Source organism: Protopterus annectens, chromosome 1.part1 (genome assembly GCF_019279795.1).
Source record: "Protopterus annectens isolate FY-2018-M chromosome 1.part1, PAN1.0, whole genome shotgun sequence".
Lineage (NCBI taxonomy): Eukaryota > Metazoa > Chordata > Ceratodontiformes > Protopteridae > Protopterus > Protopterus annectens.
The window spans coordinates 1046621609-1046639628 of NC_056726.1; the positions used below are offsets into that span (position 1 = coordinate 1046621609).

Below are 18020 nucleotides of genomic sequence, written 5' to 3' on the forward strand. Positions count from 1 at the left end.
CTATTAAGAACAAAAATTGTTTTACTTACAGTTACTTTTTTCATTGTTTGTGTCCTTCTAAACATTAGTGACATGAATAATGTGATTTTTTTTATGGAAGTTTAAATAACTTGTTTGCATGATCAAATTTATTCTGAAGATGTTCTGTATTAGTTGGAACAAATTTGCTTAATTTTGCTTTATAATAAAAGCTCTGACTGTTACAGCTTTCTACATTTGGATTTTGTGTCTTTACAACTTGCAGTAGTATAAATCCCTACAGATGGCTTCATTTGTTCCTTGGATGGTACCATTAAGCCTGACAGAAAAGTTAATTGATTTGCAGTCAAATTTAACCAGAGATAAGGAGATGAGTAATTAAATTTTTTTCCAGTAACATTCTTCATTCAAACATACAGCTCTTTCAGTTAGTCTTACAGTCAATGCAGTCAGTCCCTAATGATTTTTTTTTGTTTTATATTTACTTAAACTATTGTCATGTTTCACTAAATGGACATGTAACATAACACAACAATAATAGTGATGTTCCTTTGAGAAACTGGCAAACTTGTTGGGCTGTTCTAATTTCTGAAAAATTCAGCATCTTTCTACCAGAGTCTTTTTATTAAACATCAAAGGAATGTTGCTGCTGTCTAACACCATTCATTTTAAAGCACCAGGACTGTGTCTGTAAATAATGGTGTCATCAATACTCTTAAAACTCTTGGGACTTTGTTGGCATTCATACAAACAGATGTTTACAACCACCAGTCATTTTTTTCTACTCTGGCATGTGGTTTTCAAATGGCAAGTTAATACCTTTTGCATGTTTTGCAGGTTTCATTCAAAACCGTAGTAGAGGGGATGGAAGGCAAATTGTTAATTTCAGGTAGATTTCCTTCAAATAAAAAAGTCAAAGTCTGTAAATATCATATTAAGATTTTCTTTCAGGCTAGTTTACGTGTCTAACTCAGGATTTCCTTTTAGCTGTACAGTTTAAGAAAATTCGTTACTCTAATAAATTTACCAGCAGGTACTAAACTGGTTTCCATCCAAAGAAAGAAAACTAAAATCAAAATTACTTTATTTGGCATGTTCCAACCAGTTGCTGGATCTGGATTTTTTAAGGAAATACATTAATTTCATGCCATATTCCTTTTCATATTAGCACATCATGACATTATTAATGAATATTTTCCTCTCAATTTCTTCAAACACTTATTTAATCAATTAACACACATTTTCCCTTCTTTTACCCAGTCCAGCAGTGTCTGGTAAATTGTGCTGATAAGCTGATTTATACAAACACAGACTGTATGTATATGATTTATACACGACATCCATCTAGACTTGCAACATATACAGATCTCAACAACAGATTAACAGTTTTACAGTGTAGATTATACATACATGTTTTATCATATTACATTTGGACTTAGACCACCAGCAGTACTCAGCATTCTCTCACACCCATGGGAGCTGTGACTAAACAACTGTGTAAAAATACTTATAAATATTATCCTTCATCTTTAAGAAAATTACAAAATAACTTAAGAAATATGTAAATTTATTTTATAGTTGGCTTTAATATTTACAAAACTTATTTTTTGTGTTTATTATCTTCTTCGATGCTGAACTGCACATTGAGTTTCCTGGTTTCCTGCATCAGTTCATATAATTGCCCAAGTTGTTCATCTCGCATTGCATCAAGCTTCTCCTGGGTTAGACTGGCTCCAAGTTTTACATTTTTTGTTGAATCCTTTACATTTTCCACAGCCTGAGAATACAACACATCAGCATACTCCTACAAGAAAACAGACAAACGGCAGTGACCTGAGAACTGTTATCAGTGTTGTTGTGTAAAGTCAATATAGGCTATTTAAATTTAGTATTTATAAAAAGTCATTAAAATGGCTTTACTTTTAATCAAAGTTTCTTATGATTTTTTTAAATGAAATGCATTTAAAATTTTCTGTCTACAGAAAGATTAGCACATATCTTAAATTAATAAGCTTTAAGTGAAATAACACAACATAACACCTTCAACTTGCATTCATATCACAAAACTGCTACATATCACTTATAGGACACTAAAGAAGGAACACCAGTACAACATTTGCTATTACCAGTTGGGACTTCCTGTATGAATTACAATATAAAATAGTAATTCCCATACAATACAATTTATTACTAAAACATTTTAGTGTACTTTTAAATTAAATATACTTGTCAGAAGGAAATTTTCAACAGCAATCACTGCTAGTTATATGAAAGAGTTTAGATAAATAAGGAAAAAGAAACCACTGCTTTGAGTACAAGTAAAGTAATTAAAACAAGCATATGTTAATGATGAATGTAGTTTATTTTATTTATTTATTTTACATTAAATTCCATTTTATACTGGAACTGTACTGAAGCAGTAGTGGTAAGAAATGATCACAGGCAAATGTACAGAATTTTGGTCATGATAAAAATGATTTTCCTATCAGAAGTGTTAGCAGACAACTAGAACTATTTGTCTAAGATTTAAAGAAAACAATCATGGGAAGCAATATATATTATTTCATTAGCAAATGGCAAACTGGTTTTATCCTACAGGAGTTACAGCATTCTTGCTTTGTAGTTTACGGGGAAGGATGATACAGCATCACAAGGAAGCAATATACAGTATTTTGATGTGGGCAAATAAAAATTGTTTTCTGAAGCACTGTCAAAGCAGTTTTACAAGATTTGGAATGAAACAGATAATTCTGAGAAAGCAACAGGCAACAATTTGCATTTGATTTAAAAGCACTACTGCAGTGTTTTTACATGTGCTGCCTGAAGTATTAGCATAAAGCTGAAAGTGATTCTAACTAAGCTGAGATGAAACACAATTTATGACTGATGAAGAAACATATCTATGAATCACAGCTGTGCAGAGTTAGAAAAAAGGTGTCCACTTATTAACTGATCCACCAGAATTGTGATCACTCTTACGTTAATATTTTTTGGAAATCCTGAACTAGTCAGCTTTCGGTGATTTATCCTGTCCACCTGGTGAATCTGGGCATACTGGGGCACTGCAGCAATTGCCTCATGTACACAGACAACCCTGTCCTCCTACCAGCAAACACTACAACCTGCAAGAGATGCACTTACATAGCCAAACTAGAAGCATAGCTCTCTCCAGCCAAGATTGTGCTACACAGTCAAGAGGAGAAGGTTAACACTCACACAACACCTCAAACAACACATAGTCCTTCAAAACCCACACCAGCAAGACCCACACATAGCAACACAAAACCCACATATGCAGAGGCTCTTAACATTAACCTGCCCAAGCAACAAGGACCTCCAAAGCTGAAACTCAAACAAACACCACCCCCAAACACAACCAAAGCGTCACATAGCTCACAACACCAGTGTGCCACCCAACAGTAGCCCCTAAGGCAAGACAACATACCCAACACTTTAGTCATAGGTGACTCTATAGTCAGGCACACTGATGTCACACTCACCAGGCTGAACAAGGAGAAAATTACAGTTAGTTGCCTGCTGGGTGCCAGGATCCACCACAACGCATGCACTCAAGTCACCCCACAACAGGTACAAATATGACTCTGCCATTGTCCATGTTGGAGTGCATGACTTGAGATGTACCTCCCTGGACTACATGAAAAGACGCATGGAAGAGTTCTCGGATCATGTAGCCCAGGCAGGTATGACCCTAGCCCTGAGTAGCATCCTGCCATAGCCCAGAATGATACCACAGTATAAGAACAAAATGATTGACTTCAATAATTGGCTAAGCTTCTGGTGTCATTCAAAGGGAATCCAGTATCTGTCTGCCTGGGATGACATGATTGACGAACCACGGTGCTTTGCAAGAGATGGTTTGCACCTGTCACCCCTGGGATTCAGATTACTGGCTAAGGCTCTTGCCACCCCTATAGTACCTTTTTTAGGCAAGGTTCAAAGGACAAAACTACCACTGTAACTGATGCAAGCAAGTAAAATCTGAAGGTAATGCTACTCAATGCTAGAAGTCTAAGCCTCAAGATGCACTCTCTCGAGGCTCTCCTAAAAATGGAGAACATCGATATCTGTGCAGTAACTGAGACCTGGTTCAAAGCTCCAGAGAGCACCCCTACAATACCAGGCTACAACTCATACCACACTTTTCAGCCACCAAACCAGGACTGAAACACTAAAGGTGGAGGAGTGCCCATATTCACCAAGGACAGTTGCACCTCCAGGCTGGTTGCCCAACACAATGCATCTGAAATTCTTCAGGTGCAACTAACACTAGGTAAGACTGCAATACAAATTGTAGTTTGCTACATATCCCCCATCGTGCCCCAGGATTCTCACTACACCTTTATAAACATACTGGAAAATATTAAGATACAACCAAACACCCTAATACTGGGTGATTTCAACTACCCTGCCATTAACTGGGAAAACTACACCTGTACCAACACCTTTGCTCAACGGTTCTTGGAATTCATAAATTCCAACGCCCTAGAGCAATTAATTCATAGTCCCACCGGGGGTATCAATATTCTAGACCTGGTCATTACCAACATGGGACATTGATGGTCCACACCAGTGGTCACCCCCTTGTTGGTCAGATCAGACTTCTCTAAAGCCAATCTCATGCTTCTCAAGTCAGAAGTAACAAACTTCATGAAACCCATGCAGATGAGAACTGGAAGTTCAACTGCTGAATCCTATACTAAGGTGCTGTACATGCACATTCACTCGTGCATGGACTGAGCCATCCCAAACAGAACCAAGATGCTGTCCTCTAAAAAAAGAAAGCTAATCTGGTGGTCCCCTGCCATAAACAAGCTGTACAATAGAAGGAAGAAACTGTTGCAGAAAAGAGGAAGAATCCAGGATTCAAGAAAACTCTCTCACCAGCCACAGCAGAAAGCTGAGATCCCTCATAAAATCTTCCAAAGCTAGTTACAAAAACAAAATTGCCAAAGACTCAAAAGACAACCACATGGCATTCTATGTCAAGAATTTAAATGGCAATACACATAGATCATAGAAAGTTACTAGGCTATTGGCCCTGAGGCCCTTACAAGCCTAGACAACTATTAGCCCATGTTCCGACAAGTCAACACCTAATACCCTGTCCAGCAGGGACACAGGTGAGAGCCAAGGGGTGTATTTTCTGTTCCCAATCCAGTTATCCAGGTTGCACTTAAAAATGATTAATGAGGTACTCTGCTTGACATGGAGAGGGAATCTATTTCACAGAAGGGGGAGTTTCTGAGATACAAATCTGTCTAGCCAACAAGTCCTATTGATGTCACAGACCAGGTTGAGGTCACTCGTGTGGTTTACTCAAGTGGAGCTTGACTTGCGGATATGCAGCAGTCCCATCAAGGCTGGGTCTGAGATTGCTTTGTATGCTTGGGATAGAAGTTTGGTCACTCATGTCTATCATAGTCCTTCCAAGCAGTGGTATAGCTTGTATATGCACTATGAAAATCTACTAGTTGAGCTCATCTCATCACTCCACACCCCTAAACACAGTCACCTGAGTATAACCTATGGTTGGACTGTGACAAAGTTTAAACAAATAACCAAAATAACATATTTTGGCTGTTTGGTCAAAGATATATTTACAGTCCCTTATAATCTCAATAGATTATTCAACAGTGGGCATGCAACTGCTCTGTGACTTCACAGATAGCATGCTTCCTCAGCCCTACCCCAAAATGGCACCTTTTGTGTACAACACTCATGTTTGATTGTGAGAAGAGAAAAAGAAATAGTCACCAAAGTAATATATTTTCAACTTCCTGCAAATTAACACATACATTTTCCTCTGGCAAGTTACATAAACTCATTTAACATTAATTTGTAAGTGACCTGTACTTTCACAGATAACATGCCTATTCACTACTAGGACTGCAACTTTCTGCGTATACCTCTGAGGTTTGATTATGAAAAAGTAAAAGAAACAATGACCATGATGATAGAATTATAGGATTATAAGAGGTTACTAGGCTCTACAGCCTTTTTAAGCCTAGCAATTCATGCCTCTGTTTTCCCAGTTATCAATGCCAATGGGCTAGAATGGCATATGCCTGTGCCTTAGGGCATCTACAAACTACCAGTGTCTAGAATGGCCAAAGGTGATAAGTAAGGGGTGAATTTGTGATTTCCCATCTGTTGGTCTAAATTGCATTTGAATGTACTTAAGAAAGAGCAGTTTCACATGAGTAGGGAGTCTGTTCCACAGAAGAGGTAATCTATGAGACATATACCTGTCCCTCCAACATGTTTTGCTCATGTCACAGACAAGGTTTAGATCCTTAGATCAGGTAACTTTAGTATTGTTTGCTTTAATGTGTAGCAGATCCATCAGGGCTAGATCAGAGCCTTCTCAGATCCTCTGAGCTACAGCAGAATGGCACTAGATATACTGATCCCAAGGATATTGCCAATATCCTGGCAGATAGATTCACCGCCAACTTCACCCCCCTCTCACCCCCTAAAGGTCCCATCTCAATACTGAAAGAATGCCAAATTCAGGTAATAACGGCAACTCAGGTAAAAAAACACACTCTCCAAAGTCAAGAATAAAGCATCCATGGGACCAGATGACATCCCGGGCTGTATACTGCATGAACTACAAAATGAACTGGCACCTCACCTATGTGTCATGTTTAATCATAGCCTTACCTCAGGCTTTGTGCCCACAGAGTGGCGCACAGCTACTGTCATCCCACTCCACAAGGGGGGATCCACTTTGGATCCCAGGAACTACCGTCCATCAGTCCGACGAGTCTGATCTGCAAGGCCATGGAACGTATTATCACGGAACTTATAAACAAAGACATTGGCAACCTTCAAACACTGGACCCCACTCATTTTGGGTTTGTGAAGGGCCGATCTTGCCTCCTGAACCTGATTGACTTCTTTGAATCAGTCTCCAGAGCTGTGAATGAGGGTAAGGTGGTTCACACAACCTACCTGTACCTCGCCAAGGCCTTCGACACCATCTCCCACTCTGGAATCATAGATAAACTTACTGAGCTGGACATTAATCCCCAAGTCACTCGACGGATTGCCAACTGGCTTACTGACAGAACACACACTGTAAAAGTAGCAGACTCCAAATCCAGCTCCAGAGAAGTGACAAGTGGTGAACCGCAGGGTTCTGTCCTGGGACCACTCTTGTTTGGCATCTATTTCTCTGAATTACAGGCCAACACTAAGGGACTCTGACTTACAAAGTTCACAGACGACTGCAAGCTGGGTGCCATTACTGAATCCCCACATGATGTGGATATACTACAAAAGGGCCTTACTGAAACAGATGCCTGTTGCCAGAGCCATGGGCTCAAGCTAAATGCCAAAAAACGAATAGTTGTCCCCTTTGGGAAAAAACACGTACCTGTGAACTACCACATAGGTGGCAGCACACTAAACACAAAGTGTGATAAGAGACCTAGGAACACAGGTGGACAGTGGTCTCACCTTTGATAACCACATAGCCTATCACATCACTAAGGGCTTCTCATCCAGAAAAAACAAAGTCATTGTCCCTCTGTATTCATCCATTAGACCCATTATAGAATACAATGCCCCATTTTGTATATACCTCACAAGACATCTGCAACAACTAGAAAGGCTGCTAGAAATACCTCACAAAAAGAATCACAGGCCTAAAGCAGATGCCTTATGCTGACTGCCTAAAGAAACTCCAGCCCTACTCTGTCGCATATCTCCTACTCAGAGGTGATCTCTGCCTAACAAAGAAGGCCATGTCAAACCCAGAGTTGTTGGACATGCTACGCTTAAAGAAATCTCAATCCCTCCGAGCCACACACTCCAGGGATCTTAACCTTATCATCACGATGAATAGAACATGCTAGAGTCATAGGTTCCTGACCCAGAGACTCCCCATACTCTGGAATAGGCTGCCCATACATGTTAGACAGAGCTCCTCAATGGCCATCTTCAAGAGGAACCTAGACGACTGGATGAGAGATGTGAAATTCACTCTGGGGATCACATCAATAGCCCTGCTAGACAGGGGTCTAGGAAAGTAAATATTTATGGGAAGCAATAGCCAAGGAATCGTTATGGCTAGGCTTGTATAGGCCCTAGGGCCGATAGCCAAATATCTACCTATGAACCTTTAAGAGTAACCACTGTTGTAGGTTCAATATAATGACAGCAGTGAACTTTTTGTTATGTTATACTTGAAAGTGTGTAACTTTGGTCAAGCTATGTCATGAGTATTAGTGGTGTCTACTCAGGTGGCATACAGGGATAAAGACCTAATTATAGCCCAGTCAACCTGGGTTCAATTAGCTGCCTGGGTGACTGACAAACAGGCAGAAAGGGATGGGCATGTCCATCTTGGGGAAGGACACTCACTGGTGACATTCCTGAAAAGAGGAGGTGTGCTACAAAGAGGGGAGTTGCCCTCAGATGCAACCAGTAAGCATAGGGTCAGAGAAAGGGAAAGGGAAAAGTGGGTAGAGAATATAAAATAACTCCCTCACCACACAGAACATAGACAAACAAGACCCTAAGATGCCCTTAAGATCCATGACCTCCTCAGCAACACCAGAGCAAGTCTGGGGGGTTAGAAGAATATTTGTAGACTTGGTGTGGATGTGGAGCACTGGAGATAGGGAAGGTATCAATGAGGTTCAAGGAGACCAAAAAACTTAAAAAAAAATGACATGGCTTTTACAAGCACCATGAACAGGCATTGGAAATATTGAAAATGCTTTCACATGTTTCAAAGGGAAAAATGAAAATGACAAAGTAACATGCAGCCCTATGTTCTACATATATAAGGCTTGCTACATGGCTCTCAAGAGTGATGGTAGGAGGGACAGCCAACAACTGAATGACTTTACCATAGTGAACATGAAACATTCTTGCTTTACAGTTTATGATGGTGGGGAAACAATATACACATGCTGCTCTTGATTTAAATATCATTATAAGCACTAACAAACTACTAAAAAAAGAAGTCATGTTCTTACCATAATGTTCCATCAGTGTTGTCCAACTTCATTCCTTTAACCTGTGAGATACGGTTCCGACACTCGAACTGACTGGCCGCCTTCTTACAGCTCGAGACGCCAAACTTGAGCGCCTCCTACCTGCCCACAATGCCCCGCTCCCCCCACGTTACCTCAGATCGAGTTTGCCAACAAGAACATAGTGTTCCTAAAAAACATTAACTATAATACAAAGGTAAGGAGATCAAAATACAAACAGATCTCCCAATAACAACATCAGAAACTCAACCAAACGAATAGCATTCCTGGAAAAACTTCTACTAGGCTTCCCAAATAAACTTTGGATAGGGGGAAGGGAAGAAGGAAGGATAATGGAAATTGGACAACACAGATGGAATGTTATGGTAAGAACATAACTTCTTCATCTGATGTTGTCCACTTCATTCCATTAACCTGTGGAAGAGAGTCCCCAGCTACCATAATCCAGGGTGGCCATTAGGGAAGGATATTCCAGAGTACAGCATAACCAAAAGCACTTCTATTCCTGGATATAAAGTCCAATTTGTAATGAGTGACAAAAGTATGGGGATTTGACCAAGTAGCAGCACAAATGTCTGCAATAGAAACTCTGGGCCAAAAAGCTTGAGACGTGGTCACAGACCTTGTAGAGTGTGCTCTTACCCGATATGGTAAAGGAATAGAGTAGATAAACATAATACAGTCTTTTCAACCATCCGGCCAAGAAAACATTGGTCACTGCCTTACTTATTTTAGTATTTAGTTATTTACTAGAAAAGGAAACAAAAAACACTTTCTGAAGGGTTTAGTTCTATGGACTAAACCCTTCAGGAAAAGAAAACAAAGTTGTCTATGCACATCAAGCATGTGTAAAGTGTACGTCCCTTTGTTCTGATATTGAGGAAAGAAAACTGGAAGATTAGTTGACTGCTTAATACCTGTCTCTTTAGCCACCTTGGGCAAAAAAGAAGGAATCATACAAAGGGCAACTCTGCCTTAACTCTGTCTTTATGAAAAACTAAGTATGTACATTTTGTGGAAAAAGCCAGCAGCTTGGACACTCTCCTGGCCAATGTAATTGCCACTAGGAAAAGAGTTTTCCAGGAGAGGAATTTAAGATCTACAGTGGCCGAGGGTTCATAGGGGGGGGATGGACCAAGGCTTGTAAAATCATGGTAATATCACAGGGAGATGTAGCATCCTTGACTGGAGGCTGTAGCAGAAAGGTGCCCCTAAGAAAACCATTACATAACTTTTAAGAGGCCAAAGACGCTGAGTCAAAACCAAAGTGGAAGTTAGAAATGGCAGCAATCTGTACCTTGACTGTAGAATTACTACCACCATCCTTGAAAGGGGAAGCCAGAACATCTAGACCTACTGAAACTGGGGCTGTAAAAGTATCTGTCTGATTCTGTTCCACCCAAAGGGAGAATCTTTAACTCTTACTTTTGTAAATCTTGTGAATGGAAGCCCTATATGTCATGAAATCAAAATTCTCGGACTGGAGGAGACAGCCTGGGAGAGCTAGCCATCACCAGAAATGGAGAAACCATGCAGTTAATTTCAGGACCTGAATGTTGGGGTGTGGATAACCCCATGGATGAGAAAGTAGATCTGGACTCAGATCCAACTTCATTGGGGGACAAACCAGATGAGACCAAAGAAAGGTGAACCAGGTTTGTCAAGGTGAAAAAGCAGCAATAAGGATCACTTTGCTTTGCAACCTGAGAGCTTTCTGCAGGAACTTGGGAAACAATGGAAGAGGGGGAAAAGGAAACAATGGAAGAGGGGGAAAGGCATATAGTTGACTGGAGGGCCAAGCATGAGCCACAGCATCCCTAGGGGGACTGTCCCTGAGGAGGGATTAGGGCAAAATACCTGCCGCGTTTACTGCTGAAGGGGACGCAAACAGGCCACAGCAAGGATAACTCCATTTCTGGAAGACTGCATCGGCCATGGACTGATTCAGGGACCACTCATGAGGCATCAGCAGCACTCTGCTGAGTCTGTCGGCTATGATGTTGGATTCCCCTGGAATGTGCATTGCTACCAGAAAGTGGTTGGAAGAAATCACTCACTGCCAAACCCTCATCACTTCTCAACAAAGGGGGTAAGACCTAGTTCCTCCCTGTTTGTTGATGTACCAAACCACTGACATATTGTCTGTTTGGATGGCAATAGTCACCTGAGGAAGAAAGCTGTCTAGTTCTTGCAACGCTAAAAGAACCGCTCTCATCTCGAGAACACTGATATGCATCCTGGTCTCCTGGGGCATCTATGTGCCTTTGACTGTCTGGCCTAGACAATGCCCCCCACCCGAAATGGGAGGTGTCCTTTATCAACATGGCAGTTGGGGAAGGGAGGACGAATGGTCTTCCCTGGGTAATCTCTGGGAACTGTATCCACCAAAGGAGAGAATCCCTGCACACATGGGATTGTTTGATGGGAAAGTTCAAGGGATTTATGAAAAGAGACCACTGTAATACTAGGGTCCACTGAAGAATACACATGTGAAAGCATGCCATTAGGACAAGAGTTATGGTTGCTACCATGGAGTCCAAAGCTTATAGAATTAAAGAGGCCAGGGGGTTCGCAGTCCAGATGTGGTTGACATGGGATCTCAACTTAATACCCTGTCCAATGTAAGATAAACGTGAGCCAACATTGTGTCTAGATGTGCCCCTATAAAATCTATGGTCTGGATTGGATCTAAATGTGACTTCTGACAGTTTATAGTTATGTTCAGAGTGAGGCTAGGTTGAGGAAGTAATCCTGGCCTGAAGGAGTAGATGCCTTGTTGGGGCGGTGAGGAGCTAGTTGTCCAGATGTGGAAATATCTGATAGCCTTGCAGTGACAGATCTGCTACTACCGCTAGACACTTGGTTACCACCATGAGGGCTGTGTTAAGGCCAAATGGAAGCGCCTAAATCTGGTAGTAACTGGCTTCCAGCCTGAAACATAGAAAGGACCTGGAGTTCCTGTCCATTTTGATATGGCAGTACGCATCCTTGAGATCTATACAGCACATCCAATCGCCCATCTTCAGGAGAGGTAAGATGAATTCAGTCATGACCACCCTGAATTTTGTGTTTCACAGACTTGTTCACATAGGTTAGATCCAAGGTAGGCCACAGCTCCCCTGTATTTTTGGGTACCAAAAAGAAACTGGAGTAAACACCTGATCTGACGTGACTGGGGGGGGGGGCACCTCTTGGATGACTCTTTTTTTGCAGTAACTTTCTTATTTCTTATTTAACTGAGTAGAACATTAGGGAGGTGAAATTAGAAGTTATGTACTCACCATAACGTTCCATCTGAGTAGGTGTATTCATTTGTCTGCAACCTGTGGGTTATGGATCCGAGTTTTCCAGCTATGGATCCAAGCTCTCAGCTCCTCCCCTCACCCATAATGCCCTGCTCTACCCTCATGACCTCAGATCGAGTTTGCCAAAGCAACAACACCCTGAAAAGGGTAACAGATAATATGCAGGAAACTGAAAGGCCAGGGGAAAGGATGCAGACAAATGAATACACCTACTCAGATGGAACGTTATGGTGAGTACATAACTTCTAAATCTGAAGTAGGAGATTCATTTGTCGTCCCCAGCTACCTGAATCTTGGGCCATCATGGAAGGATATTCCCAAAGGATGCTCTACCCTAGATGCAAGATCCAACTTATAGTGGGAAATAAAGGTATGAGATGAAGCCCACGTGGCTGCTGCACAAATATCATCTAGAGGAATCCTAGCCTTGAAGGCTGCCGAGGTAGATACTGACCGGGTTGAATGGGCATGAACACTTCCTGAAGCTTGATAAGCCAATAAGATGCACGGTGAAATCCAGCGGGACAGAGAAACTTTGGAAATTGGCCTGCCCAAATTGAATTTTGCAAAGGAAATAAACAACTGGTCGGATTGCCTATGACCAGCCTGTAAATAAAATCTAAGTTGCCTGTGAACATCTAATGAATGTAGCTTATATTCACCTTTGTTTCCATATTTAGGGAAGAAAACAGGAAGGTTAATGGACTGATTGATGTTTGCTTCAGAAGCGACCTTAGGAAGAAAGGACAGGTTGGTCCTGAGGTAGACACGTACCGGATGAAATACCAAGTCTGGAGGTTTAGCTGGCAATGCTTGAAGCTCAGAAACTCTCTTGGCGATGTAATGGCTACCAAAAGGCTGTCTTGTAGGACAAGAATTTGAGATCCACCTTAGCCGCTGGCTCGAAGGAGGCGGTCAAGGCCTGTAGGACCAGAGAGAGGTCCCAAGGGGGAACTGCTTGTTTTATAGGGGGCCTGAGAAGAAAAGTACCTTTAAGAAAAATTTTACACAATTTGGCTGACATAAGAGGATTAGAGTCATGGCCAATGTGATTATGAGAAATTGCCGCCAGTTGGACTTTGACTGTGGAACTGCTGGCACCATCGTTAAAGAGAGTGGTTAGAAAGTCAAGCACCAAAGGAAGAGGAACCGTGAAGGGATTCAGGCCTTGAAAACGTTTCCACTTGCTTCGGTAAACCTTTCTAGTGGATGGTTTATGGGCTGCCACTAAAATTGCCTTAACCGGTGACGAAATACCGGGAGTCCTGATCAAGAGTGGAACTGGAGCAGCCAAGCGGTCAGCTTCAGGTTGTCCAGATTCGGAGGAGGAATGCAGGATGGATGGGATATCAGATCCGATGGGATCTAGAATCCAAGGAGGATTCACCGAGTGAGACCTTAGGAAGGGGAACCAGATCTGTCGAGGCCAAAACGGAGCAATGAGAATCATTCAGCAACCCACCCGAGAGGCTTTCTGAAGAACTTGGAGCATCAGAGGCAAGGGTGGATAAGCATACAGAAGACCATGCACCAGGCGGGTACCTCCGGGAGGAGGTATCAGAAAAACTGTCGCACTTGGTGTTTGAGGGAGAGGCAGATCGCATGAAGGGGTTTGACAATTGAGAGACCACTGTAAGGAGTCAGAATGGTGCGACTGAGCTTGTCCGCTAGGATGTTGGACCGAAAGCGGTTGGTGGAGATTGCCCATTCCCAAACTCTCATGGCTTCTCGACAAAGAGGGTAAGACCTTGTCCCCTTGCTTGTTGATGTACCAGACAACAGACATGTTGTCCGATTGAATCGCAATTGTTCCCAAGGGAAGAAAGTCCTGAAGTGCTAGCAACGCTAAAAGCACTGCTCTCATCTCTAGAACATTGATATGCAGTAAGGTCTCTGAATCGTCCCACGTGCCTTCCCCACCCGAGGCGGGAGGCGCGGAGGGGAGAAGCACAAAATGGGCGGCCTTTGTGGAGATCCGGGGAGTGGAGCCACCACAAGAGGGACCGCTTGCAAGCCTTGCTGATCGCTATGGGATGATGCATGGGGAGAGCAAGGTACGACCACTGTACTAAGAGCGTCCACTGTAGAATGCGCATATTGAGCCTGGCAAGAGGAAGAAGTGCTATAGCCGATGCCATGGACCCTAGAGCCCTCAGGACCAACTCCGCCGGAACAGAACTTGAATGGAGGATGGCCCGCACCTGGAGCTGCAGATTTTGAACTCTGTCCGCAGTGAGGAAGGCTCAGAACTCTTTGTGTCTAGCCTGGCCCCTATGAAGTCTAAGAGCTGTGTGGGCGCCAGGTTGGATTTCTTTATATTTATTGTGATGCCCAGAAAAGGAGCAAGATGGAGAAAGGAGTCTCGCGTCAATAGAAGTAGATGCCTTGTTGGGGCGGTAAGGAGCCAGTCGTCCAGGTAGGGAAAGACCTGCACCCCCTGAAGCCTCAGGTGGGCCGCTACCACTGCTAATACTTTGGTGAACACCCTGGGGGCTGTGGTGAGACCAAAGGGAAGGACCCTGAACTGGTAGTGACTGGCTCCCAGCCGGAAGCGGAGAAACCTCCTGGAGCGCCTGTCCATCAGGATGTGGTAGTGAGGTCTATCGAGCACATCCAGTGATTTTCTCCCAGAAGGAGAATAGATTGCAGAGTGACCATTCGAATTTTTCTTTGGGGACTGCCAGATTCAAGAGAGAGAGGTCTAGGATTGGTCTTAGTTCCCCGCCTTCTTTGGCACTAAAAGAATCTGGAGTAGAACCCTGATCCGATCTGGTCTGGGGAACGGGCTGGATGGCTCTTTTCTTTAGCAGATGGCCAATTTCTGCCAAAGCGCCTCCCGCTGACCGGGTGGGACGCCTGGGAGGGACTTCAACTTTGGAAGGTGAAGGAAAGGAATGCGATATCCTCTGGATATGATTTGGAGAACCCAGCGGTCCGATGTTATGGACTCCCATGCCGCTAGGTGCCCGAACGCCCCGACTGCCTCCAGAGTGGAACAGTCGGGCAACCTCAGGGTTGCTGGGCCGCTCAGAGAAAGGTTCCCTGGACCAAGTTTCTGGGAGCCCCTCTGCCTCTAGGGCGGCGTCCTCCCTGTCCTCCTCTGCCATGGAAGGACTGGTTGTCCGGAGCAGGCTGGGACTGCTGCGACTTCGAACCACATCTTCTTCTGACCCTTTTGGTTCCTAGAGTAGGGCCTCTGGGGTGCAGAGAAGCGGATTCGCAGACAGCGTCTTCCGTCCTTTCGCTCTGGGTCAACGCCTCATAACGGTTTTGCCAAACAGAGCAGAACCATCAAAGGGGCGCCGCTTTGAAGGGCTCAGAAAATGACGGAGCCAGGCCTGACGCCTAGTGACCAGTCCTGTCCCGCAGCTCTAGCGCCTTCCGCTGCATGGGAGAGTAGCCGCATAGAAGTATTAGTAACTGACCTAAGAGTGGCCATACGGGTGGAGTGCAGAACCCTGTCCTCCTCCGAAATGGACTCAGGGGGGGATGCAGCGTATTCTTTAATAAGATCTCGCTGCATCCTAATGACATGTGCCAAATAGTTCAGCGCCCTTACTGAGAAGGTCGCTGAACTAAACATCCGCTTCCCCAAGCGGTCCATCATCCGAGACTCCTTGCTCGGGGGGTGGACTGAGGGACTCTCCTGAGCCAGTTCCCTCTTGGTACATGGCATCTACCGGAGGCCTTACTCCAATGGGCCCGGTCGGATGGCGGACTAAGGATCCTATCTGGTCTTTTGGGAATTGGCTCCACGGTGTCCGGTTCCTTCCACGCCCTGGTGGTAATAAGGTCCACCAGGGGTCGGCAGGGGACACCCAAGAGGTAGACGGGCCCGCTTCAAATGCCTCCAAGAACACGGACTCGTCCGAGGAAGACTTGGGCAGACCACCCCCTTATCATTTCCATGATGTCTCCAAATGAGACATCCTCGGGGTGACCGGGGAGCCTTCCCTTCCTCCAAGTCCGTGTCTTCTGTGAGAGACTCGGGAGTCAATGTGCCTCCTTGGACATCCTCTGGGGGCTGTCAGAGGAGTCCTCACAACCCGCAATTTGTTCCCTACGAGAAACTCGGGGCACAGACGCGGGCTGTCCCAGGGGCCGGATGGTGGAAGCCTGGCCCACTGCAGACGGAGCGGGACGGAGGCCAAGCAAGTGCCGGCGGTCCGGAGACCCTCAACAGAGCCCTCTCCACTACATCAAAAGCCGGGGAGCCGACCACCAAAGGATCCGACAATCGGCTCCTCGGATCCGAAGAGTGGACGGAGCCGGCGCCGGATCCGGCGACAGTGCGCTCCGACACAGACGGCGCCAAGGAGCACTGATCCCCGGATCTGAGGCTCGATCCAGGCTCCGAGGTCGGATCCGACGCACTCGAGGGCAGGGTCGGATCCGCCCACCCCGGCTGCTCGGCTCCAGCTGCTCGAACCCGGATAGCGGGAGGGAGAAGGAGCAATGGGCTTAAAAGGGTGTTGAGCTCCCCAGAGGGGAGGCAAGAGCACTCCCATCTGCATCTGGGCCTGGATGAATCTTCTCATCATCCGTCCAGATCAGCATCTGAAAGGCTATATGTAGATCGGCTACCGAGGTAGGCCTGGAGAGCCTCCTCGATAGCCTCGACGGAGATCGGGTCTCCTCCTCCTCAGGGCCCGTGAAAAGCACACAGGGACCGGAGCCGAGAAGGAGGAGACCGAGCCGACAGGAGCCGGGAGAAGCCTGGCTGGCGGCGAAACAGAGGTCTCGGCCCGCCAGGTGCTTCTCCCTCCTTTTTCTAGCATCCCTCTCCTCTCCAGAAACGGGAGGTTGAGTCCCAGGAGCAGGAGGGTGCCACAGAGGAATAACCGAACCACAGTTGCTCCCGAAGGAGCGGAGGCCGGAGCCGAGTCAAAGACCCGCCAAGACAAGCTTGGACCTCCGCTCCAGCCCTGGGGTTGAACCCTGCACAAATGGAGCATCCAGATGTGAGGTGTTCAACCCCAGGCACAACACACGTGTGGCCATCAGCCGGAGAAAGCTTATTGCCACACTCGGTGCATTTAGAGAATATAGATTTGGGCTGATCAGCCATCAAATCTATAAAGCTAATAAAATAAGTAACTAAAAAACTAATACAGACACACAGGCCCAACACACACACTCTACGCCAACAGCGAGGGGAGGGAAAAAAAGTACTTAATTAAACTCTAAACACAACTATTAAAGAGGGAAACCTAAACTTTCACACAAAAAAGCACAAAAAATTTTTAATTTTCTGATTTAACAGTAAAGAAACTAGCACTTAGCTGAGAGCTATGAATACCAATCCAGTCACCAGCGCGGCAAACGAGATCTGGGGTCATGAGGGTAGAGCAGGGCATTATGGGTGAGGGGAGGAGCTGAGAGCTTGGATCCATAGCTGGAAAACCATGCCGGTTCGGATCCGATATCGGATCCATAACCCACAGGTTGCAGACAAATGAATCTCCTACTTCAGATCTTTTGTTTTGAAATGCTGGAATAGGAAATTGAGTATCCTCTGGATATGATAATTAGCACTCATTTGTCATGTGTGACTGTCTGCTTCTGGGTGTAAGGAAAAACATCCCCTGACTGCTTCCAGAGGAGAGCAGTCAGGCAACTATTCAGGATCACTGGAAGGGCTTTTCCAGGGCAGGTTCTGTGACCTTTGATTTTGTGGACGCCCTCAGCTGTATGGGCTGCATCTACCATT

General features: G+C 44.7%; 1 protein-coding gene across 1 annotated transcript in view; it reads right to left on the bottom strand.

Moving 5' to 3' along the window:
• Positions 1-1046: 1046 nt before the first annotated feature.
• SDHAF3 (succinate dehydrogenase complex assembly factor 3) overlaps positions 1047-18020 on the bottom strand; it is a 439866-nt gene continuing 422892 nt past the window's right edge. Inside the window, exon 2 of the mRNA XM_044079932.1 lies at positions 1047-1783. Within this exon, the coding sequence (XP_043935867.1) occupies positions 1580-1783 (204 nt within the window). The 3' untranslated portion in view covers positions 1047-1579. The remainder of the gene's footprint in view (positions 1784-18020) is intronic.